General features: G+C 40.7%; 1 protein-coding gene across 7 annotated transcripts in view; it reads right to left on the bottom strand.

The window, feature by feature from the left end:
• Nucleotides 1–875: 875 nt before the first annotated feature.
• pou2f2a (POU class 2 homeobox 2a) overlaps nucleotides 876–26223 on the bottom strand; it is a 100688-nt gene continuing 75340 nt past the window's right edge. For 2 of the 7 annotated variants that reach the window (XM_037536909.1, XM_037536910.1), the window contains exons 5-16: nucleotides 25675–25926; nucleotides 24894–24999; nucleotides 23888–23979; nucleotides 23664–23801; nucleotides 22714–22855; nucleotides 21911–22059; nucleotides 17134–17325; nucleotides 12869–12917; nucleotides 11949–12087; nucleotides 10491–10553; nucleotides 6698–6771; nucleotides 876–2112 (exon numbers count right to left, since the gene is read on the bottom strand). In XM_037536909.1, coding sequence (XP_037392806.1) covers nucleotides 1814–2112; nucleotides 6698–6771; nucleotides 10491–10553; nucleotides 11949–12087; nucleotides 12869–12917; nucleotides 17134–17325; nucleotides 21911–22059; nucleotides 22714–22855; nucleotides 23664–23801; nucleotides 23888–23979; nucleotides 24894–24999; nucleotides 25675–25926 — 1695 coding nt within the window. In that variant the 3' untranslated portion in view covers nucleotides 876–1813. The remainder of the gene's footprint in view (nucleotides 2113–6697; nucleotides 6772–10490; nucleotides 10554–11948; nucleotides 12088–12868; nucleotides 12918–17133; nucleotides 17326–21910; nucleotides 22060–22713; nucleotides 22856–23663; nucleotides 23802–23887; nucleotides 23980–24893; nucleotides 25000–25674; nucleotides 25927–26223) is intronic. The other 5 variants (XM_037536911.1, XM_037536912.1, XM_037536913.1 and 2 more) reach the window with 5 other exon arrangements.

Below are 26223 nucleotides of genomic sequence, written 5' to 3'. Positions count from 1 at the left end.
TAACACCTGTAGAGGGCGGCGGTGAGCGACGTTTGTTTATGTGGTGTTTGTTAACACCTGTAGAGGGCGGCGGTGAGCGACGTTTGTTTATGTGGTGTTTGTTAACACCTGTAGAGGGCGGCGGTGTGCGACGTTTGTTTATGTGATGTTTGTTAACACCTGTAGAGGGCGGCGGTGAGCGACGTTTGTTTATGTGGTGTTTGTTAACACCTGTAGAGGGCGGCGGTGAGCGACGTTTGTTTATGTGGTGTTTGTTAACACCTGTAGAGGGCGGCGGTGAGCGACGTTTGTTTATGTGGTGTTTGTTAACACCTGTAGAGGGCGGCGGTGAGCGACGTTTGTTTATGTGGTGTTTGTTAACACCTGTAGAGGGCGGCGGTGAGCGACGTTTGTTTATGTGGTGTTTGTTAACACCTGTAGAGGGCGGCGGTGAGCGACGTTTGTTTATGTGGTGTTTGTTAACACCTGTAGAGGGCGGCGGTGAGCGACGTTTGTTTATGTGGTGTTTGTTAACACCTGTAGAGGGCGGCGGTGAGCGACGTTTGTTTATGTGGTGTTTGTTAACACCTGTAGAGGGCGGCGGTGAGCGACGTTTGTTTATGTGGTGTTTGTTAACACCTGTAGAGGGCGGCGGTGTGCGACGTTTGTTTATGTGGTGTTTGTTAACACCTGTAGAGGGCGGCGGTGAGCGACGTTTGTTTATGTGGTGTTTGTTAACACCTGTAGAGGGCGGCGGTGAGCGACGTTTGTTTATGTGGTGTTTGTTAACACCTGTAGAGGGCGGCGGTGAGTGATGTCTACATGTGTGCAGCCCTGAGTGGCACAGCTGATGCAATTTTCTTTTCTTTCTCCAAGAAATGATGACATGACAATGATGAAGATGATGATGATGATGATGACCACATATAATGACACACCTGCTCAGACACAACTTAAAACAAAAAAGTTTTGAAATGAAGCATCGCCTGTCGTTTGAAGAAAGAACTAAACAGAAATAGGAAAAAGGACAAAAAAAGACATCTGTACAAAAAGACCGAGAAATAACCGAATTAGAAATAATTACTAAACTGGCTAAAATAACATACAGTGTTACATGAGACAACATGAGAGGATGCCAGATGAACTGAAATGATGGAGCAGGAGACGGCTGGATCGTCTGAGTGGGTCTGGCGTTGGACGCTGAGCTATTTACAGGTCCGCTGGATAAAGCTTTTCCTTCCGTATTTTTGGTTTTTTGGTTCTTCTTTTTTGGTATTTGAGATTTTGGTATGGTTGTCTTTTTTGTCACTGGGAGTCTTTTAAAGTTCACCTCTATGGTTTTTTTGGTTTAAAGTACTCCAGGCTTGTCCAAGCTTCAGTCCTACTGCTTCAGCAACACACAATCAAGAGTTGTCTTATTATTTTTGGCTCAAGGATCATTAAGGATCAGGATAATTCAGCTTTTTTCCCTCAACTTCCTCCAGTCCCTGCACTTCTCAATGTCTGTAATCCTTTCTTTTTCGCTCTCCGGAGCGGAAAAATACAATGCTCGGCCCCGTTCCGCTAAACCTCCTGGCAGATTTTTTGGTTTCACGCGTCCCTCTTCTTCTCTTCATCCCGTGTCGGCGTCTGTCTCTTCATCCCTCCCCTCTTCCACTTTGTGTACTATTTGGCATCAGGAGAGCAGGAGAGAGGAAGAGAGAGAGAACCACAGGCAGAAAGTAAAGGGAGAGAGAGAGAGAGAGAGAGAGAGAGAGAGAGAGATGCTTTGGTTGAGAGGAGGAGGAGCTTTCGGTTCCTCTTCCAGTTCCCATGATTGGTGTTCCTGGAAGTGTCACTCGATCTTGGCTCCGCCCATCAAATGTGGGCTGTGTAGCAAGTCGCTGGAAGAGCAGGAGGAGGCGGGGCTGGAGCAGGGGGAGGGGCTCATGCCACCTGAAAATACAGCCTTGTTGGACTTGGGGATGGCCGAGTTACCCAGTCCCATGCCGGTCGCCATGGGCAACAGGGAGGGGTGGTTTAGGAAGAGGGAAGATGGGAGTCCTGACCGCTGGCCTCCAGAACCACCAATCAGCACCTTGGTGCCACCTTCAAGACTGGAAATGGGAGGTTGGCCACCACTGGCTGCCAGAGCTGAGGGACAGAGGAGAAAATACAAGTTATACCCTCACTGTCCAGTGTCCACTGTAGACCACCCTTTAGCCCACCCCACCCTTTAGCCCACTCCATGTCAACACAAGTTGAATTTAATGTAGAATGAAGATGCTGCGAGGACAGTGGTGTAGCCATGTCTTCATGCCCCACCCACTTCTATTTTCTAACTGGTCAGAGTGAGAAACATGGTGGACAAAGAACCCAGCTGTGTAGATAAGGTCCCGACCCCCTTACCATTTAAAAGGCCCATATCTTATATTTTCTATCTTCGTCCTCTAAAATGAACCTTAAGGCTGTTTGTGTTAAAGTGCCTTTAAGACTAATAAATGCAAATGTCCTCTTCTGATTGGCTGCACTGAATTCTGCCTCGTTTAAAAAGCTGAAACACTTCTTATAACATCTGCTTGAAAGGGGCGGGGCTAAACGGATGTAGGCTAAATAGGTGGATATACACAAATTGGTTTCTGTGAATTCAAAAACAGACTGTTGGTTTTACACACAGCTCAGGTTCCATAAATGGACTGTATGGACTGGCTACATAGAAAAAATTGAAAATTTAACACTGTTTTATAGTCTTTTATTTCCAAAAGTTTAGGAAAATTTGGTTTTCCATGATGTTAAAAGTCCACAAGCGGGGCTTACTAGGTTTTAGAAGAAACCGTGAATGAGAATCATGTAGTTTGCAAAGCCATGAGCTTTTGGGGATGCTTGATGTTTACACTTAGCGCCCTCTTGTGGATTTAGAGGACATCAAATGACTTTTGGTGAAATCTGTCAATTACTGCAGTCATCTTGAAAAAGAATGTATTTGAGAAAGAATACAAACATATTCAATAACATGAGTTTGATTTAGGTCATAATTTAACAAAGAGTTCATGTATGACTGATGCTTTACAGCTCGTAATGGGTAAAAGAATCATTTGCATAGATTTCTGTAGTAATGTATAAGAAGTGTTAATAATTCCTTAGAAACAAAATGTTTTTTATGTTGTACAGTCTTTTCTTCTATCATCACTAAATGTTGTTTGGACTGTCACGTCTATAAGAAAGCTATAAGTTACTTCTTTCTTTTTTACTAATCGTTAACGAGCTTCGATTTCACTTCCTTTATTACTCTCTTTTCAGGAGTGCAAGACAGATTTGAATTTTAACTCTAAATCCACCTCAATCTAATATCTCTGATTGTACAAATAAAAAGGTTTAAATGAAAATCTGATGATTAAAGCCAGTCAGCAGTAGATGCTGGAAAATCACGCTGCTCCTTCGGCACAAACCAGCACGCCTGATCGGAAATGCGCTCTACAAGTTACATTTGAAAACAGATGATTCAAAACAACTGGATAAGAGATTTCTTTGCCTAAAACTGAAGGAATACTTTAAAAACTAAATGCTAGGAGGCAAAGTTTAGCCTGCCGGTTACATTCTAATGTATGTGTATCTCATCCAACTTAGAAGCGTTCATGCACTCAAATTCCAGGACTTTATAACTTATTCAGAACCAAACAAACAAAAACCCAGGACTATGTACTCCAGTACTGAATGTCAATCAAATAATATATACCCAGTTGGAAGTGTAATACGCTGATGATTTTGAATTAATAATAGCTCGCAAAGACTGAAAGAGAACCATGTTCTAACAAAAAGGCTACACCGCACTGCTACAGGCGCTAGAGGAACATTTAACGCCACATATTAATGTGCATTAATATCGTATATGAAAACATTGACGGTGGTACTGAAGTGCCAGCAGTAGCCCTGAACAAACATGAGCGCTATTGCTAGTCCACTGGTTCCTGAAGCGGATGTGGTTGCAGATGTGGTGTGGTTGTGAGCTGTGATGTTGCCACAGATGGTCAGAAAAACCTCCTAATAGAACTGTGGACTTCTCTGCGTTTCCTCAGTTCTCACTTTCTGCTTCTATTCATGTGGCTTTACAAAGCAGACTTCACAACACTTTCAGAGTCGAATTTCTTCAGTTCATGCAGTAACGGCATGTGCTCATTTGCTGAAGCAAGTCTTTATAGTTGTCCTTTTCCAGCTACTGCATAAACTGATAAAACGGTGCCTGATATTTAGGCCCGATCTCATTTCACCCCTCTACCACTTAGTCCTACCCCTCCTTTTTACACACTCACTCTGAGGGGGTAGGGTGTCCTGATTCTTGTTGAGATCGAGGGGTAGGGCGAAGTGTTTGGGCTACATGGCCCTCCAAACGGAGGTTTTTTAGAGCTCTCCAAATGGAGTGTTGTGAGAAACGAAAAAGAAAAAAACGACAACATGGCTGCACAAGCGACCAAAGAAACCCACAAACGAGAGAATTTTCTCGGTTTACAAAAACCATCGTATTCTCTTAGTTTAATGTTTCAGTGTATTATGATCCTTTTCTTCATAACATGCATAAAAATCACTACTAGTTTGTTGATGCCTCAGTAGCTAGCTGGCTAAATTTTCCGTTCTGTCACGATTGGCCCCTCCCAGTCCTGTCCACATGTTCGTGTTGTTTTGGTTTAGCCCATGTGCGTTTGTTTTGGTTCAGCCCCCTCGTTTCGTGACCCCAGCCCCTGATTGTTTCCACCTGTCCCTCGTCAGCCCTGTTGTATTTAAGCCGTGTTGGCTGGTCTTTGTTGGTTGTACTGGTGTTGTTTGTACTGGTCTATGTACAGTTGTTTGTTCTGTTTTATTCTGGTTTGTCATGTCTGTCCCCGATCAATCCGTGTTGGCTCTATGACCCTGGACTGTTACGACTATGACCCTGGATTTGCCCTTAATAAATCTCGCTTATCTCCGCGTATGCGTCCGCCTCCTCGCTCCCCGTTACACATTCCACCTTAAATGGAGCAGCAGTTACATTCTGGTGCCTCAGGTGTCAGAACTGCTGTACCATTTAAGGTGGAACGGGGGAATCTGAACAAGAAGCTGGCGAATATCTGACTTCACCTTCATATCACTGAAGAATTAGGGGGGGGTGATAATAAATAACTGCCCCCCTCTTTGAAGGCGTATGATGGCCTAAATGTAACTAAAGCCCAGCAGTGAGGAGCTGAACTTCACCCTCCTCTGCTGTCGCTGCAGAGCGGCGCTAGTAGCTATTAATTATTTGAGGGTTTCATTTTGTAGGGCAAGATTTCAACCACTACCCACTGTAACTCAGTTCCAAGGGGTTAGGGTGGCACTCGAAAACAAGGGGTAGGGGTAAAACGAAGAAATGGGACTGGGCCTTAGTTCACGCTACTAGATTCCACAAAGTCATGTGAAATACACAGGTGTGCTCACTGCTCCTGTGAAAAATCAAGGCCATTAACAAAGTTTGTGTTTACATCTTGAAAGAACAATGACTAAAGAAGCCCAGATAACATTGTCCACGTCTGTTAAGTATGTTTTTCAGTTTGGATTTGGCCACATTTATTTTCCATTGACATTTATGAATCCTGGCCAGGCAGCATGCGACTTTGCTTGACTGTGTACTACATTATTGTAGAGGAAACTAGAAGTGGAAGCTAGAACTGAAAGTATGACAAAATGTGTGAGATACAGCGTCATAATTTATTATTAGCTGTGCGTCGTGAGGGAGGAGCTTTCACAGCAGATCACAAAAGCAATACAATGCATACCGTGTACACCTATCATGCGTATCTTTATAACCACCTCCTTATTTCTATGCTCATTGTCCAGTTTATCAGCTCCACTTACTGTATAGTTTCACTCTGTAGTTCTACAGTTACAGACTGTAGTCCATCTGTTTCTCTGATACTCTGTTACCCTGTTCTTCAGTGGTCAGTACCCCCATGGACCCTCACAGAGCAGGTACTATTTGGGTGGTGGGTCATTCTCAGCACTGCAGTAACACTGACGTGGTGTTGGTGTGTTAGTGTGTGTTGCGCTGGTACGAGTGGATCAGACACAGCAGTGCTGCTGGACTGAAAACAGTCCACCAACCAAAAATATCCAGCCAACAGCGTCCTGTGACCACTGATGAAGGACTAGAGGATGACCAACACAAACTGTGCAGCAGCAGATGAGCTGTCGTCTCTGACTTTACATCTACAAGGTGGACTGACGAGGTAGGGGGGTCTAATAGAGTGGACAGTGAGTGGACACAGTGCTTAAAAACTCCAGCAGCACTGCTGTGTCTGATCCACTCAGACCAGCACTACATACACCACCACATCAGTGTTTCTGCAGTGCTGAGAATGATCCACCACCCAAATAGTACCTGCTCTGTGAGGGTCCATGGGGGTCCTGACCACTGAAGAACAGGGAAACAGATGGACTACAGTCTGTAACTGTAGAACTACAAAGTGCAGCTATACAGTAAGTGGAGCTGATAAACTGGACAGTGAGCGTAGAAACAAGGAGGTGGTCAGAATGTCAGGCCTGGCTGGTGAATATGAGAAGATGAAGAACAGGTCAGAAGAAAAGAGATGAAACAATGGCACACATGCACAAGCATGCAAAGCAAAGCACAGCACACCACATCAGCGCATGACTGGGATGGGATGAGGGGATGTTTACTTTTAGAGAAAATCGGTTTTATATTCCTTTTTTTCATTCCTCTCCCACACACCTTGGATCGTGGCGATTGGGTTGTTGACACGGAGAGTTTGGTTCATTCCTGCGTTAACTCCAATCACCGTATTCCTGGGTCACGCAAGCGCAAACACGCACATAAACATACAACAGCAGAGGAAACAGAAAGAGGAGGAGAGGAAAGAGGGAGTGGAAATACAGTAAAACATGAAGAAGTGCAGAGGCAGGAATTCACACACGGCAAAAATATGGTATCATGTCAAGTTAATTGATCTTAACTTTAGTCCAGAGGTCACTAATAGACAGACGGTGGTCCGAGTCCGGGACCCAGACACTGTCCTATGCAGACCTGGACCTACAACCAATAAACTATGGAGAACTGTTTAATTTCTATGGGGTGGTCCTGTTTTAATCAGTGTAACTTCTCGAGCCTTTACAGTGGCTTTAGCGGCCCGGGAGACTCACAGACCAATCGCATGTGTTGTAAGTATCACACGTGACGCTACTCAGCCAATCAGATCTTTGTATTTCGATGACTCGAGTAAGTGGCGCACACACAGGGGAGGCACGAGGCGAGAAACAGCAGTCAGAGAAGAAAGTGAGTCAGAGGGAAGTTACTGATATTGAGTTGTTGACTGTATGAGATGTTGATATTCCTACTAGGCTACTTCAGTAAACAGTATATGGCACTGAATCATGACGCAAGTTAGACATTATGATGTTCTGGACCTTTGCTTGAGGAAATTTTCTCTAACTGGACATCATTGAATTTTAATTAAAGACCCCTGATGTAGAAGATATATCTAATATTTCCCATTCTGAGATGCTTGTGCACTCATTATAAGATTATCTAGCTTATTCCTAGACATTATTTGCTTGTTTTATTTTTTTATTAGTAAATTTTTACTTTACTGGCAGATAATTTTGCTGGTTTCAAGCACATTTCTTACAACAAGCTAACTTATCTCCCAATATAGTGAGATAATTTTACTTAATAAAATGACCTAAAACAAGTATAAATCTCTAGAAATAAGGTAAATAATCTTAAATTAAGCTGACAACAATCTCAACAGAAGAAATATTAGATTTATTGAATATATTTAAAATGACTTTACTCAACAAGATACCATTTTCTGCAGTACAGTGACACATAGTAAACCTAAAGTTACGCTGGGCCTGTTTTGTGTTTGTAAATTGGATAATAAAAGCTGGATTTAGGTAGAAACCATGTTATTTCTTTCTGTTAGCCTGAAGTTTGAGTGTGCTTCATTTAAATAGCCACTATGGGTGAATTCAATTAAAAATCAGAGGTGTTCAGTCAAAACCGGCCTACATCATAGTCAGCCAGTGTCCCCCCCCCCCCAATTTTTCCCCAATTTAGTCATATCCAGTTCCACCCACTAGTTAGGACCCCCCAATCCTGCGATACCACCAGTGCTAGGAGGGTGAAGGCTAGCACAGACTTCCTCTGGGTCACGGTAGGCGCCACTGCAACTACCGCTAATGCAACATCATTGGACAGACTGAACACGCTTTGAGGAGAACACTAACCACCAGTTCTGTGCTTGCAGTTTTATGAGGTAAATAATATGAGGCAGGTAATTGTTTCTGAATTTAGCTGTTTCTGTTTATGGATGCTGCTGCTCCACTGGAAAAAATGCTATCCTGTCAAGTGAAATGATCTTAAATCTAGTCGATGTATGTAATATTTCCCTATTTCCCTCTTTAAGATGGTTGTGTACTTAGTATAAGATTATCTGTCTTATTTCTACGCATTTTCACTTGTTTTATGGAATTTCATTAAGTAAAATTCTCACTTTTTTGGCAGATAATTTTGCTGGTTTTCTTACAACAAGCTAAATTATTACTTAAATGAATAAATATTAGTGTAATTATTATTAAAAGTGTAGTGAGATAAATTTACTTAATAAAATTATTTAAAACAACAGAAGAAATATTAGATTTATTTACTATATTTAAGACAATTTTACTTGACAAGATGCCATTTTTTGCAGTGTACACCTGCACCAACATGTAAAAGCATAATTATACATAAACAACACATAAACTGGCTACACAGCCGGTTGCCCCTTTCTTGAATAAGGCGATATTTTTTTCACTTAAAATGGTCAGTTTGACCCATTAAATAACATATTGTGTGGGAGTGTGTAAGTGTTCACTTACAGTGTGAGCTTCAGATATTTAAACAACAAAAAAAATCCCAATGCATATTTTGCATCCCTATTAAAAACAGCTAATTTTAAAGTTTAGTAGTTAGTAGTGGGAAAAAAAGTGTTGAATCAATATTGATATCATTCAGTAGGTTTCAGTGTTGGTAATGATAAAGTAAAAGTATTTTATATGTTTATATTTTTTGACTAAAACAATATTGTCAGACAATTTTCAAGCAAGAAAATATGAAGTTTACGTTTTCATTTCACAGCGAATCACTTCCTAAAGAACCGTAACAGAATGCAAGAAGGGAGACGATCATAATCAAACGGGTTGTTTTAGACTTTGTTGTTGATGTGCAACGTGCAAAACGACAGCATCTGTTGGTTGGAATCAAAGCATTCTGAATCTTTTATTTTGCGATAAATACACTTTTGATGGATTAAAAGCCACTTAAAGCTGGAACTTTACTGAAACAGTCAGCAGCACAGCAGCACAGGCCGCCATATAATATCGCAGCAGAATATTCTGTGGAGATTAAACTACAATTGAACTGTACAGTTGAAAACCTGTGGCTCTGTGCTGCCGTGGTTAAAAATTATACTTAGAGTTCATTTTATTAAGTAAATTTAAGTTCAAGTATATTTCCCAAATACACTTTATATGTAAGCATACTTACATCAATGCTCTAGTGTACCATTTCAGTACTTTTTTGGGGCTAAATTGGCCACTTTTCAGTTTAAAAAAGTATATTTTTAATTATTCTTTAGGTGTCAAAGTAATGAACTTTGGGAGCACAACTAGTTCACACAACTGCACAGCTAGTTCACACAAGTAGGGAAATGGGGAACTTTGGGAACACAACTAGGTTTTTTTTGGGACTTACTGTGAAATACTCTATAAGCGAACTTATAAGTACTGGTTATATACTTATAGCCTACTTTTCAGTATATGAAAGTATATTTTACATGATATATTTTATATTATATAAGTATAATTACAAGTACAGGTCACAATAATATAGGTATGTATACAAGTATAAGTACAAGTATGTGTATAAGTACAAGTACTAAGTACAAATATACTTAAACTTTTCTGCATACTTGTCAGTATAAGCCAAGCATACATATGTATAATTTTATCGAGTATACCTTTGATACGTACATAAAAGGTAAACTGAGAGCAAACTCACTTATATTCCGTTTAAAAGAAGTTTACTGACAGCACAATTGAATAAACTTTTTTGTAAGGGTGGTGCCACCATCATCTGAGTGACACACACCGTAGGCCGTTTGACTCTTGTGCTGTCAATAAGCAATGTGGATCACTGATACAGCGTCAAATATGGAAATGGGGATAACACGGTATGTTATGCTGAAAAACCTGTGATGTGCATCACATTGTTTAGCCCTGATTTGAATGCAGCCAGCAGGGGGCGATCTGACCACTCTGTTTTCCAATTTCTTGCAAAGCTGGAAAGCTATTGTGTATTTTTGGCTTGTAAGTCGGTTACTCTTTCTTGACCTCTGTGCATCTATGTACTGCTGGAAGACTTTTAAACATTGTGTGAGTGTGTGTGTGTGTGTGTGTGTGTGTGTGTGTGTTTGTGTGTGTGTGTGTGTGTGTTTAAGCACACAGTCTTTCCGGATTGTATTCACCTCAAATTTGCCACAAAATCGGTGATGTAGTTAGACACGTCACCGTTCTTGTTACGCCACGAACTGTGGACGAAAAAGTCACAAACACACACACAGACACAGGCATTAGCTATCAGCACTGACCTCCAGCCTACAGGGGGCTTTGACCTTGTATATATATATATATATACATACACACACACACACACACACACACACACACACATATATATATATATATACATATACATACATACATACATATATATATACATACATATATACATACATATATATATATATATATATATATATATATATTCATACACACGTCAATCAGGCTTTGTGTGTTTTACAGCTGTGATGTGTATGTGTGTGAATGAGTGTGGTCGGCTCTGGTCCAGTGACAGGTTGTGTTGATTTTCAAAGTGAAAATGATTTATAATAATAATAATAATAATAATACATTATATATATATATATATATATATATATATATATATATATATATATATATATATATATATAAACATTTGTGCCCTGAAATGTGCAAAAATTCCATGTTTAAGTTCCTTCCCTGTTAGCTGTGTTCACTGATTTTCACTTAGAAAAACACCAAAACATTTGACTGGAGATATTCAAACTTGCATATGACGGTATGTTTGTATTATTTAATATCTGTGTGCCCCTTTACACATGCACAATATTATATTGCCAATAAAAGTGATATTTGACTTGATATAAATCAGTAAAGCAGTGGTTGACTAAACGTATTGGGATCTGTTTAGTTTTTTAGCATATAAATATATATCAGTCTATATTAAAGCTTGGAATTATGATTGTATCAACAGGCAATTTCTTAAAAAAATACATGCTCTTCAGTTGTTTAGACTTGACTGATGTTTTGGGCCGATATTTGATGATGCATTTATTGAACTCGGGACTAGCCCTGCAAAAAAATGGTCAAATCTTGTCAAGTGAAATGATCTTAAATGTAGTCATATGAATCTGATATTTCCCATTTTGAGATGGTTGTGCACTTATTATAAGACCGTTTAGCTTATTTACTAGACATTATTTACTATACTGGCAGATAACTTTGCTGATTTCTTACAACAAGCAAAATGACCTGCCAATATAGTGAGATCAATTTAATTGAATAAAATGACTTAAAACAAGTACAAAATGTCTAGAAATGAGGTAAATAATATTAAATTAAACTCACAACAATGGCAATGGGAGAAATATTAGGTTTATTGACTATATTCATTTAATTAATTTAGTTCCAAGTTTCTATACTTTGCATTATTATGTATCAGCATTGGGAAATATGTATGACAAATATCAGACATCAGACCTGCCTGAGAGTGCTACTGTCATTGTTTGGCCCTGGTATGTAAATGTATGTGATGGGTTTGAGATTTCGTGGCTGTGTTATGTTTGACAGCCTGTTTTCACGGGTATGTGTGCGTATCTCACCCTGTGTTAAGATTTATCGTGCTGTGACTGGCAGGCACGGGGCTGGCGTCACTGCGTGGAGATGGAGCGACAGGAGAGGGGGTGGAGCTTGAGGAGGGACCAGTGGGAGTCAAAGGACAAACGGAGGACATGGTGGTCGCTGGGGAGAGACGGAGACACAAATCAGAGGTTTCACTAACGACTGCAGGTGTATCGCAAACCCAGGCTCAAAATAAAGCAGAAAACCTCAGACGCCAAAGTCTTTTTTGATCCGACTGCATCTGGGGAACTGCAAAAATGTGATCTTGGCAAGTGACATCATCCTAAACTCATTACATTGGGCAGACGCTCTTATCCAGAGTGACCGGCAATTTGACCATTTTACACAGGTAGGTGAAGGTAGTGTTAGGAGTCTTGCCCAAGGACTCTTATTGGTATAGTAGAGGCCTCTTACCCAAGTGGGGTTTGAACTCCAGTCTACAGCGTGGAAGGCAGAGGTGATACCCATCTACACTATACACCAACCACAGCTAAACATTATTTAAAAAATATTTCGATTTTGAGATTGTTCTACACTTATTATAAGATTATTTATTTTTATTTATTTATTTCTCGACATTGTTACAAGTTGCAAGTGACTGACTTGCTTAAAAATGACTTTAAGTGAGTTAAATAATCATTTGGCTTGGTTCAAGCTTATTTCTCATAACATGGAAAATGATCTGCCAATATAGTGAGATAATCTGATCAAAATCACTTCAAACAAGTCAAAATATCTAGAAAGAAGAGAAACACTTATAATAAGCTTACAACAATCTCAATATGAGATATATTAGATACAGTGACTAGACTTAAGATCATTTCATTTGCCAAGATTAAGCGGTTAAGGGGGCAGTTTTGCAGGTTTGATTTGTGGATGAAACTCCAGCAGCGTCTCTTACCGGCTGCGCTGAGACTGTTCACGGCTGGGGACGGTCCCTGACTCGGCATCTGGGGAGAAAGAGAGAGAGAGAGAGGGGGATAGGAGGATGATGGAAGCGAGAGAGGATCTGTGTCACAACTGAACTGTGACGAAAGATTTTCAACTACAGTCACACGCTAAATTTTGATTTATTGCACTACAGTCAATGCAAATTTTTAGCATTTTTAACCTGTGGTTAAAAAATAAGTGAACGTAAGTTAAAAGGAAAGAAAAATTCTACATAATGAAGTGGTTGAGATGTAAACAGAGTCATTCAGAGCGGTTTGGTGTGAAACTGTTCTAGAGAAACTTACAGAGTGAGAATTTTTCTCAGTGGTGGTGATAGGAACCAGACGTCCACCTCTAAAAGCTCCCTCACAGAAAGTTCCTACATGAAATGGTTTGTGAGGAGGTTTTTGTGTTAAAATGTATTTTAATCTCTTTACTTTAATCCATTCACGGCAAACTAGTCCCCAAAGAAAACCTATTGTTTTTTCAGATTTCTATTTTATCATCACCACCATCACAAAGACCCGTGTAGGTTCACTGGTGGTTCTGGATGGTAAATAAAGTGTCTATATCTGTGTTGTAGTCATGGTGACCCCTGGTTCCCATCACCACCACTGTAAAGAAACCTGAGCTTCTACAATCAACCATTTCACACCAAACCACCCTGAATGATTGTTTACATCTCAACCCCTGAATCTTTATTTGTAATTTAATGTGGAGAACTTCTGCATGAAAGCTTACGGTCAGAGAAGTTGGTCTGGACTTTACTCAGTGGCCACTTCTTAAGATAAACGAAGGACGTAGCCAAATGACCCATCAATGTCCATCATAGAACCACTTTATGTGAGCCGTAGTCGAGTGCCAAGTCTCTGTGGTTTGGGTGTAAATCTTAAAAGCTTCACACGCTTACAAAGATGGTTCTTTGGTAAGGAAAGTGGTTCTATATAGAACCATGAGCACTCAAAGAACCCTTTGCATGATTAAAGAGTTCTTTGCATCATTAAATGGTTCTTCAGATTGATGGAGATTGTGATTTATATGTAATAAAAAGATGTAATGTTTTTGAAAAGGGTCCTATATAGCGCCAAAAAGGGCTCTTCTATTGCTACATGCTTGACGTCATAACAGTCTAACCTTTTTTGGTGCTATATAGAACCCTTTTCAACAAGGTTCTATATAGAGGCATATAAAACTCATTCTCACTCAATCTAAACAACCAATACAAAAGATCTCCAGTACATGCATAGAAAATTCAAAATAAGAAACATTCAGGTGTTCCAGTCACTTCCATGGCCACAGGTGTATAAAGCCGAGCCCCTAGGCCTGCAGACTGCTTCTACAGACATTAGTGAAAGAATGGGTCGCTCTCAGGAGCTCAGTGAATTCCAGCATGGTAGTGTGATCGGACGCCACCTGTGCAGCAAGTCCAGTCGTGAAATTTCCTCACTACTAAATATTCCACAGTCCACTGTCAGTGGGATTATAACAAAGTGGAAGCGATTGGGAACGACAGCAACTCAGCCACGAAGTGGTCGGCCACGTAAAATGACAGAGCGGTCAGCGGATGCTGAGGGGCATAGTGAGCAGAGGTCACCAACTTTCTGCAGAGTCAATCACTACAGACCTCCAAACTTCATGTGGCCTTCAGATCAGCTGCATCCAAGCCTTACATCACCAAGCGCAATGCAAAGCGTGGAATGCAGTGGTATAAAGCGCCACCACTGGACTCTAGAGCAGTGGAGACGAGTTCTCTGGAGTGACGAATCACGCTTCTCCGTCTGGAAATCCGATGGACGAGTCTGGGTTTGGTGGTTGCCAGAAGAACGGTACTTGTCTGACTGTATTATGCCGAGTGTGAAGTTTGGTGGAGGGGGGATCATGGTGTAGGGTTGTTTTTCAGGAGTTGGGCTCGGCCCCTTAGTTCCAGTGAAAGGAACTCTTAAAGCTTCAGCACCAAGAGATTTTGGACAATTTAATGCTCCCAACTTTGTGGGAACAGTTTGGGGACGGCCCCTTCCTGTTCCAACATGACTGTGCACCATTGCACAAAGCGAGATCCATAAAGACGTGGATGAGCCAGTTTGGTGTAGAAGATATTGACTGGCCTGCCCAGAGTCCTGACCTCAACCCGATAGAGCACCTTTGGGATGAATTAGAGTGGAGACTGTGAGCCAGGCCTTCTCGTCCAACATCAGTGTCTGACCTCACAAATGTGCTTCTGGAAGAACGGTCAAAAATACCCATAAACACTCCTAACCCTTGTGGAAAGGCTTCCCAGAAGAGCTGAAGCTGTTATAGCTGCAAAGGGTGGGCCGACATCATATTAAACCCTATGGATTAAGAATGGGATGTCACTCAAGTTCATATGTGTGTGAAGCCAGACGAGCGAAGACTTTTGGAAATATAGTGTATATATATCTGCTACAATCTCTCAATATGTTGTGTGGAATGTTTGCACAGTGTAATGAGCTCTGATAACACGATTTTCACCATTATTGTCCCAGTATCTTCTTTTGTTGATTTCCTAAGAGAGAAATGTAACTGCGTGCAGGAAACAAACTTAAATATGTCATTCTTCTTCAAATTTATGTGCTTAATTTCTGTTCAGTTGCTGAGTTTAACAGATTGGGAAAAAAAATAAAACATAAAACGTTTCATAAGTTCTGCAAAGGCAGGCCGTGTCGTTTTTCCAGCCTGTCAAATTCAGTGAATAAGCAGTAACTGGACATTAAATTGTGCAGAAGTGTGCTCAGTCCAGAGGACGTGAACTTATTTTCACTTATTTTTGACCAGGTCCACCTGCATACAGCCTTGTGTGTGCTGTAAATAATAAACTTCAGATGAGCAGAATCCCTGTTTGACACAAACATCATGAAGGAGGTGCAAACTAACACAATACGTTAGTCAGTCAGATCCTATGTAGAAGAAGAAGAGCGACACCTTATTCTGAGTGTTTCCCTTTAGATGAAACAAACACTCAATGGACTCTCAGTAACATGGCAAAAACATATGAGGGTTAGGATTAGGGCCAGGGTGAGGGTTAGGACTAGGTTTTGGGTTGAGGTTAGGGTTAAGATTAGGGCCATGGTGAGGGTTAGGATTAGGGCCATGGTGAGGGTTAGGATTAGGTTTTGGGTTGAGGTTAAGATTAGGGTTAGGATTAGGGCCAGAGTGAGGGTTCAGATTAGGTTCTGGGTTGAGGTTAAGGTTAGAATTAGGGCCAGGGTGAGGGTTTGGATTAGGTTTGGAGTTGAGGTTAAGGTTAGGGTTAGAATTAGGGCCAGGGTGAGGGTTTGGATTAGGTTTTGGGTTGAGGTATTAGGATTACGGCCAAGTTGAGAGTCAGGATTAGGTTTTGGGTTGAGGTTAAGATTAGGGCAAGGGTGAGGGTTAGGATTAGGTTTTGGGCTGAGGTTAGAGTTAGGATTAGGTTTTGGTTTGAGGTTAAGGTTAGGATTAGGGCCAGGTTGAGGGTTAGGATTAGGTTTTGGGTTGAGGTTAAGGTTAGAATTGGGGCCAGGGTGAGGATTAGGTTTTGGGTTGAGGTTAAGGTTAAGATTAGGGCAAGGGTGAGGGTTAGGATTAGGTTTTGGGCTGAGGTTAGAGTTAGGATTAGGTTTTGGTTTGAGGTTAAGGTTAGAATTGGGGCCAGGGTGAGGGTTAGGATTAGGTTTTGGGTTGAGGTTAAGGTTAGGATTAGGATTAAGGCCAGGATGAGGGTTAGGATTAGGGCCAGAGTAAGGTTAAGTTTTGCTTAATGGAAGTAACATATTAGCAACAAGTAATATATAATTAAGTAATATGTTAATAGAACATCTACAAGATTTTTACTTCAGTGTATTCAGATGCTTCACTACTATTACTGTACTGATATGCTGTTGATGTGTTACTGATAATCTGTTAAGACTTTATTAATCATCTGCAAAGGCCCACAGGACCGCATGAAGCCTACAATATACTCAATAAGGTGCCCACTAAATTCACTCGGAAGAACATTGTGAACACTAGCAACATAAAACTGGGGACTGCTGTGCTTCAGGATTTGGCAAAGAGGAGCAGGATTTGAAATAACTAAGCATTCTGGGGCAAGTTGTGCAGGATGGATTACACTACATTGAGGATTTAGGGGAAAGTCCTGGTGGAGGTGAGGTACAGTCTGTTCATGCAGGAGAAACCATCACAAGGCTGTTAGGGTGGCAGGCTTTGTGGGTGTGAGGATCAGGCTGAGGGTCATACCATGTGTGGGCTGTAGCAGGGGGGTTTGTGCGAGGCGGGCTGGGGTTGGCTGGGCAGGGGAGGGGTGGCGTTGGAAGGGTTAATACGTTTTTCTTTCTGCCGGCGGTTGCAGAACCAGACACGGATCACCTCCTTCTCCATGTTGAGCTGGTCAGCGATCAGCAGGATCTCCTCTGAGGTAGGCTTCTGGTTCTGAGAGCACAACATAACATCAGCACACCCCTGTTCCCAACACAGCCCCCATTTTTAGCATTACAGATGTCTCAAGCACTATTCAAACTGGATTCATTTAACCAGGTGAGACTGTGTTGTATGATTATAAAGATTAAAGGCACCTAGTGTCTGTGCAACTATCCCACGTTCCCACAGAGAGTCATCAGCGCTGTGTCACAGGACACACTCCACAAAACACAACACTCCCCACAGGTTTCAATTAGAACAAGTTTACTATCACTGAGGAGACTCCAGGTTCAGCCAATTACAGAATGGCATTTACTCTGCAAGTTATTACTGACAGACGGTAAAAAGTACATATTATATATTCATATTAGATGAAAAACCCCTGTCAGACTGTAAAACTACACACTGCAGATTCATACTGGATTAAAATCACTCCACAATTATAACAGTCAGACTGTAAAACTACACACACTGCAGATTCATACTGGATTAAAATCGCTCCACAATTATTACAGTCAGACTGTAAAACTACACACACTGCAGATTCATACTGGATTAAAATCACTCCACAATTATTACAGTCAGACTGTAAAACTACACACTGCAGATTCATACTGGATTAAAATCACTCCACAATTATTACAGTCAGACTGTAAAACTACACACTGCAGATTCATACTGGATTAAAATCGCTCCACAATTATTACAGTCAGACTGTAAAACTACACACACTGCAGATTCATACTGGATTAAAATCACTCCACAATTATTACAGTCAGACTGTAAAACTACACACACTGCAGATTCATACTGGATTAAAATCACTCCACAATTATTACAGTCAGACTGTAAAACTACACACTGCAGATTCATACTGGATTAAAATCACTCCACAATTATTACAGTCAGACTGTAAAACTACACACACTGCAGATTCATACTGGATTAAAATCACTCCACAATTATTACAGTCAGACTGTAAAACTACACACACTGCAGATTCATACTGGATTAAAATCACTCCACAATTATTACACTCAGACTGTAAAACTACACGCTGCAGATTCATACTGGATTAAAATCACTCCACAATTATTACAGTCAGACTGTAAAACTACACGCTGCAGATTCATACTGGATTAAAATCACTCCACAATTATTACACTCAGACTGTAAAACTACACACACTGCAGATTCATACTGGATTAAAATCACTCCACAATTATTACCGTCAGACTGTAAAACTACACCCTGCAGATTCATACTGGATTAAAATCACTCCACAATTATTACAGTCAGACTGTAAAACTACACACTGCAGATTCATACTGGATTAAAATCACTCCACAATTATTACAGTCAGACTGTAAAACTACACACACTGCAGATTCATACTGGATTAAAATCACTCCACAATTATTACAGTCAGACTGTAAAACTACACACACTGCAGATTCATACTGGATTAAAATCACTCCACAATTATTACACTCAGACTGTAAAACTACACGCTGCAGATTCATACTGGATTAAAATCACTCCACAATTATTACAGTCAGACTGTAAAACTACACGCTGCAGATTCATACTGGATTAAAATCACTCCACAATTATTACACTCAGACTGTAAAACTACACACACTGCAGATTCATACTGGATTAAAATCACTCCACAATTATTACCGTCAGACTGTAAAACTACACACACTGCAGATTCATACTGGATTAAAATCACTCCACAATTATAACCGTCAGACTGTAAAACTACACGCTGCAGATTCATACTGGATTAAAATCACTCCACAGTTATTACTGTCAGACTGTAAAACTACACACTGCAGATTCATACTGGATTAAAATCACTCCACAATTATTACAGTCAGACTGTAAAACTACACACACTGCAGATTCATACTGGATTAAAATCACTCCACAATTATTACCGTCAGACTGTAAAACTACACCCTGCAGATTCATACTGGATTAAAATCACTCCACAATTATTACAGTCAGACTGTAAAACTACACACTGCAGATTCATACTGGATTAAAATCACTCCACAATTATTACAGTCAGACTGTAAAACTACACACGCTGCAGATTCATACTGGATTAAAATCACTCCACAATTATTACAGTCAGACTGTAAAACTACACACTGCAGATTCATACTGGATTAAAATCACTCCACAATTATAACAGTCAGACTGTAAAACTACACACACTGCAGATTCATACTGGATTAAAATCACTCCACAATTATTACAGTCAGACTGTAAAACTACACACTGCAGATTCATACTGGATTAAAATCGCTCCACAATTATTACAGTCAGACTGTAAAACTACACACACTGCAGATTCATACTGGATTAAAATCACTCCACAATTATTACAGTCAGACTGTAAAACTACACACACTGCAGATTCATACTGGATTAAAATCGCTCCACAATTATTACAGTCAGACTGTAAAACTACACACACTGCAGATTCATACTGGATTAAAATCACTCCACAATTATTACAGTCAGACTGTAAAACTACACACACTGCAGATTCATACTGGATTAAAATCACTCCACAATTATTACAGTCAGACTGTAAAACTACACACTGCAGATTCATACTGGATTAAAATCACTCCACAATTATTACAGTCAGACTGTAAAACTACACACACTGCAGATTCATACTGGATTAAAATCACTCCACAATTATTACACTCAGACTGTAAAACTACACACACTGCAGATTCATACTGGATTAAAATCACTCCACAATTATTACACTCAGACTGTAAAACTACACGCTGCAGATTCATACTGGATTAAAATCACTCCACAATTATTACAGTCAGACTGTAAAACTACACGCTGCAGATTCATACTGGATTAAAATCACTCCACAATTATTACACTCAGACTGTAAAACTACACACACTGCAGATTCATACTGGATTAAAATCACTCCACAATTATTACCGTCAGACTGTAAAACTACACACACTGCAGATTCATACTGGATTAAAATCACTCCACAATTATTACCGTCAGACTGTAAAACTACACCCTGCAGATTCATACTGGATTAAAATCACTCCACAATTATTACAGTCAGACTGTAAAACTACACACTGCAGATTCATACTGGATTAAAATCACTCCACAATTATTACAGTCAGACTGTAAAACTACACACACTGCAGATTCATACTGGATTAAAATCACTCCACAATTATTACAGTCAGACTGTAAAACTACACACACTGCAGATTCATACTGGATTAAAATCACTCCACAATTATTACACTCAGACTGTAAAACTACACGCTGCAGATTCATACTGGATTAAAATCACTCCACAATTATTACAGTCAGACTGTAAAACTACACGCTGCAGATTCATACTGGATTAAAATCACTCCACAATTATTACACTCAGACTGTAAAACTACACACACTGCAGATTCATACTGGATTAAAATCACTCCACAATTATTACCGTCAGACTGTAAAACTACACACACTGCAGATTCATACTGGATTAAAATCACTCCACAATTATAACCGTCAGACTGTAAAACTACACGCTGCAGATTCATACTGGATTAAAATCACTCCACAGTTATTACTGTCAGACTGTAAAACTACACACTGCAGATTCATACTGGATTAAAATCACTCCACAATTATTACAGTCAGACTGTAAAACTACACACACTGCAGATTCATACTGGATTAAAATCACTCCACAATTATTACCGTCAGACTGTAAAACTACACCCTGCAGATTCATACTGGATTAAAATCACTCCACAATTATTACAGTCAGACTGTAAAACTACACACTGCAGATTCATACTGGATTAAAATCACTCCACAATTATTACAGTCAGACTGTAAAACTACACACGCTGCAGATTCATACTGGATTAAAATCACTCCACAATTATTACAGTCAGACTGTAAAACTACACACTGCAGATTCATACTGGATTAAAATCACTCCACAATTATTACAGTCAGACTGTAAAACTACACACTGCAGATTCATACTGGATTAAAATCACTCCACAATTATTACAGTCAGACTGTAAAACTACACACTGCAGATTCATACTGGATTAAAATCACTCCACAATTATTACCATCAGACTGTAAAACTACACACACTGCAGATTCATACTGGATTAAAATCACTCCACAATTATTACAGTCAGACTGTAAAAACTACACACACTGCAGATTCATACTGGATTAAAATCACTCCACAATTATTACAGTCAGACTGTAAAACTACACACTCCACACTTGTGTTTGGACTAAATCAAATGTTAAGTCAAACATATTCATAAAGCACAATTAAAATCAAAGGCAAAAGTGCATATGTAAATTAAGAAACAACTAAATGTGCAACAACATGCAGATAAGATCTAAAAATATCAAATCATGATCAAAAGAAATCAAAGCATGTAGGAAAAGAATAAACCCGCAATAAGACACTAAAACAAGCCACTGCCCGAGACACAACACAGAAAACAGAGAAATCACAGGTGATGTTGCCCAAACACAGCGAATAGATTTCTTTCCTCACCGAGCAAAAGCTGCGCTCCAGAGCCACACGCACGCTGGTTTCAATGCTGGTGCGCTTTTTCCGGCGGCGGGCAGGCAGACCGTCGAAGCCCAGAGACGGAGAGGAGAGAGAGCTGGGGCTGGGTAAAGTGCTGTCCATCGACATGGTCTCTGAAGAGAGCAGCAACCAACACTGCAGTTACCAGCTTAGCACCAAACACTGTTCAGCGTAAATGCTGTAGAACCTGAATACACTACTAATGCAAGGGCATAAATGTCCAAATGAGCTGTGTAGTGTAAATTCCTACAGTCAGTTCTAGCCTTCATCATCATCATCATCATCATCATCAATCAACCTTTGTTTAGTCTCGGGGAACACTGAGGGTGCCCCTCATTTACAATGTTGCCGAGTCAGTACAGAGTAAGGGATTGATCAAATATAAAAACATGTCAGATGATAAAAGTAAATTTAATAAAAGAAGACTCAGATCAGGTAAGTATAAAAAGCAAACATTAATAATAATAATAATAATAATAATAATAATAATAATAATAATAATAATAAAACTATAAAAATAAGATGTAAAGGTTAAAATAAAATGAGAAAGATTAAAAAAATATGAATTAAAAAAATTATTAAAATGACTAATATTAATAAAAAATAATAAGTAAAATAAGAATACTAATATGAATAATAATGGATAAAATAACAAATAGATAGATAACAAATAGATGAAAATAACATAAAATGTAAAACAGTTGCATCATGCATGAACGCTAATGCATCATCAGGGAAACGTGATAAGATAGCAACGTTACTGTTACCGGCATCGGTGAGCCACTTCTCCAGAAGAGGCTTGAGCTTGCACATGTTCTTGAAGCTGAGATTCAGTGCTTCAAAGCGGGAGATGGTGGTCTGACTGAAATCGTTCCCATACAGTTTACCCATTGCCAGCCCTACGTCACCCTGTACAGAGAGAGAGGGCGAGATTATTCTGTTTTCTTCTGAGATTACAGCGAAATGAACAAATCCCACCCATGTATGTTTCAGAGGTGGTCACCGGTGGGGTGGGAGCTGACTGATGAGCGGTGCTGACAGAAACAGCCAGGAAGGATCGCAGAAAACCTGAGCGTTAGCACATCTAAGGCTAGGAGCTACACCACAGAGCACATCAGATTTCAGCTTTCACTCTAACACCAGTCACTCGACTTCGATCCTCTAAACGGGCGTCACTTCAGCTTCCGATCACTAAAACCAAGCCTGTGCTGCGCCGTGTGGCGCGTTCGGCCTGCTAACTAAGCTACAGTTAGCTTAGCCAAAACGCTACAGTCACAAGCAGAACAGGACAGATTCGATTTTTACGGCATTTGGCTGACGCTCTTCTCCAGAGCGACTTACAGTTTGATCATTTTACACAGGCAGGCAAAGGTGGTGTTAGGAGTCTTGCCCAAGGACTCTTACTGGTATAGTGTGGGGTGCTTGCCCAGGTGTCAACCACTACACTAACCGTCTTTCTGTCACTCCGACACCACTCACTCCATTTTTGTCCTCACAGACAACTGAACGGGTACCTAATAAAGTGGCCGGTGAGCGTAGATGGCTCAACATCTATTGAACCGACGCTGCCAGAGTGGAACACGATCTGTGGTGAGCAGGGCCTTCATCATGCTAGCTAAGCTAATGCTACACATAGGCATGCATTGTGGGGCTTAGGCAGGACAGTTCCTGCTAAATTCTTGGCTTGTTTTTAATAAACGTGTGTATTTTTAACTACCTGTGTGAAGCCCAGCTTGATTCTTCTCTGCTTGAAGGTGCGGGCAAACTGTTCTAGCTCCTCCAGGTCGCTCGGCTCCTCAGGATGAGAGGTCACGGGGGTCACGGTGCTGGCACTGCTCTCCATGACCTTTTCTCTCTGCCACACAGCACACAGACCAAAAAAGCCACGGTCAGCCTCACAGTATTCCTTGTTATGCCTGCCACTTTCCTAGGATGCCTCACCTGTGCTTGAAGCCCGAGTGTGGGGGGAGCCGCCAGGAGGGCCCCCTGGTTTTGCTGAGGTAGTGGAATCAGATTTGGAGTCGATAGCAGCCCTGTGGTAGAAGACGACATTAATTTCAATCACTTTACTTAGTTTAACCACTAGAGGTTCCAGTTGTTGCTGGTTAGGTGGCTCTTTACTTGAACCCTGAGACATAACACTGACATAGCCATGCCATAAACATGTGACACGTAAACACGTTTAGGCTCCGGTCATGATGCTCATATAGCGTTTTCTAATTTTATATACATTTTTCTCTGCAGAGTGTGTCAAAAGTGAGGATTCAACTTTCTGTTGGAAATATTTTACTTGAACTTCCAATCTGGTGCATTGGTGAATTTTCATCTATATATTTAGGGGAATTTGATAAACACCCATTTGGGGTTTTGCTACTTGTAAAGATGCCCACAGTAGGCAGGGGCATCGTCCTGAGTCTCCCACAACAGAAGCTAGGATTGATATATTAGTATTTAATGTGATGAAAAAAAATTGTTTTAGTTTTTCCACAAACGGACAAATTTATCACGCCCTGGTCAAAATGGGTCACTTTTGTGTGACCCTTACGACATGACCTGATAGTGCCACGTCTAACTACACACCATACACCTATACCCCCCCCCCACCCCCCCCACCCCCCCCCCCACAAAACACAACAATAAAATAAAATCCTGTCAATATACCTTATAATATAATAAATATAATATAAAATAATTTCACTGGATTATGGCGCAGTTATGATCCCTGACTAAAGATACTGAGATGTACCCTTGAGGGAACCACCCCACTGACAGTTTGCTACCTTTATTATTAGAGTGAATTTATATTTACAGTATAGTATAATACAGTTATATTCAAATAAATACGCAACATAAATCACACATGAATCTATGAAATCAGTTAAAGGAAAGATTAATGAGACAGGAGGGAGGTTTTATAGACTCTCCAGTCTATAACCAAGGGCCCCACCTTGTTGCCCTTGCTGTGCCTGGGGCAAAAGGAACTGTGCAGGAGAGGACAAAGGATGCCCCGGAACGAGGACCAGCTGCTGCAGCTGCAACAACTGCTGGATGTCCTGCAGAAGACGTGGACAGAAGGTGAGAGTTTTAAAAGGCAGAAGGTTAATGCAGTGGTTCCCATCCCAGCCCAGAGCACATTACTGGGTTTTTACTAGGAAGCGATCATTTAGCCCACAATCAAATGTACAGCTTGGTCAACTCATAAACATGGCTAACACGGAACTTGAAGCTCATGCTAAGCTATAGATAATGCACATTGACTTTCCCACACTCGACTGAAGGCCAGCTCTTACAGTTTTACAGTGAATCCATCGGTAAAGCCTAAATGTTATTGGAGTATCCTGTTAGCTGTATGCGGAGCTATTCAGGCTAGACCTGTTAAACTGAACCTTTTATTCATATACATTGTTCATGTACTTAATTTCTATCTAGATTTCAGAGTTTACTTCATATGCATAAAATTACCCTAAGTGCGTTTGTACGATCCTGCTGGTGTGGGTTTCCTCTTTTTCAGTGACGTACATAAAAGATACCTGAGGGCTCCCCCTTGTGGTGAACGTTCATACCGCTGATCACGGCTTTACGATGACTTGCGGATTATCGTTCAAATTGAGAGCTAAACACAAAGCGGAGTCATCGAGAACGTTCATTTTAAGCGAGTCGTTTTTTGAGTTTACCGGAAACGATGTTAAACGAGTGATCGTTACAGCCCTAGCTGTGATCGGCTGTACCTGGGCAGTGAGCTGGATTGGCTGAGAGAGGGTAAGCTGGTGAGGAGGGGGCGCGACTGGGGCGGCGCTTTGTTCCTGTACATGCTTTGCTTGGCCCTGCAGCTGTGGTGGAGCTGCCTGCTGATTGGCCTGTTGTTGCTGCGTTTGCTGCTGATTGGCAGCATGAGCTGCATGTGTCTGCTGCACGGCAGCGGCCAGGAGCTGAGCCTGCTGCAGGAGGAGCTGCTGCTGAGCGGGCAGAAGAGCGGTCAGCTAGTGTAGAAAGCAAGCAGAGAGAGAGAGAGAGAGAGAGAGAGAGAGAGAGAGGGAACATAAGAACAGGAGAAAAGTCAGGTAAGGAAGCAAAGTTGGAAATGAGGGACGCAATAAAGCCAAAGCAGCTGCATAAACCATACATCATAGATACGCATTACTCACCCACACACACTGTTTCAGACTTGATGTGGTTTAGAACACAGTATGACTTAGTACAAGCTATGGAAATGATCAAAACTACTACGGCAGCCGCTTCAGACATCAGGTCCATGTTTTCATGTGCTTGGATATCAT

Source organism: Pygocentrus nattereri, chromosome 3 (assembly GCF_015220715.1).
Source record: "Pygocentrus nattereri isolate fPygNat1 chromosome 3, fPygNat1.pri, whole genome shotgun sequence".
Taxonomy (NCBI): Eukaryota; Metazoa; Chordata; class Actinopteri; order Characiformes; family Serrasalmidae; genus Pygocentrus; species Pygocentrus nattereri.
Note: the sequence above shows the minus strand (reverse complement) of the source record. Positions and strands in the feature narration are given on the sequence as shown.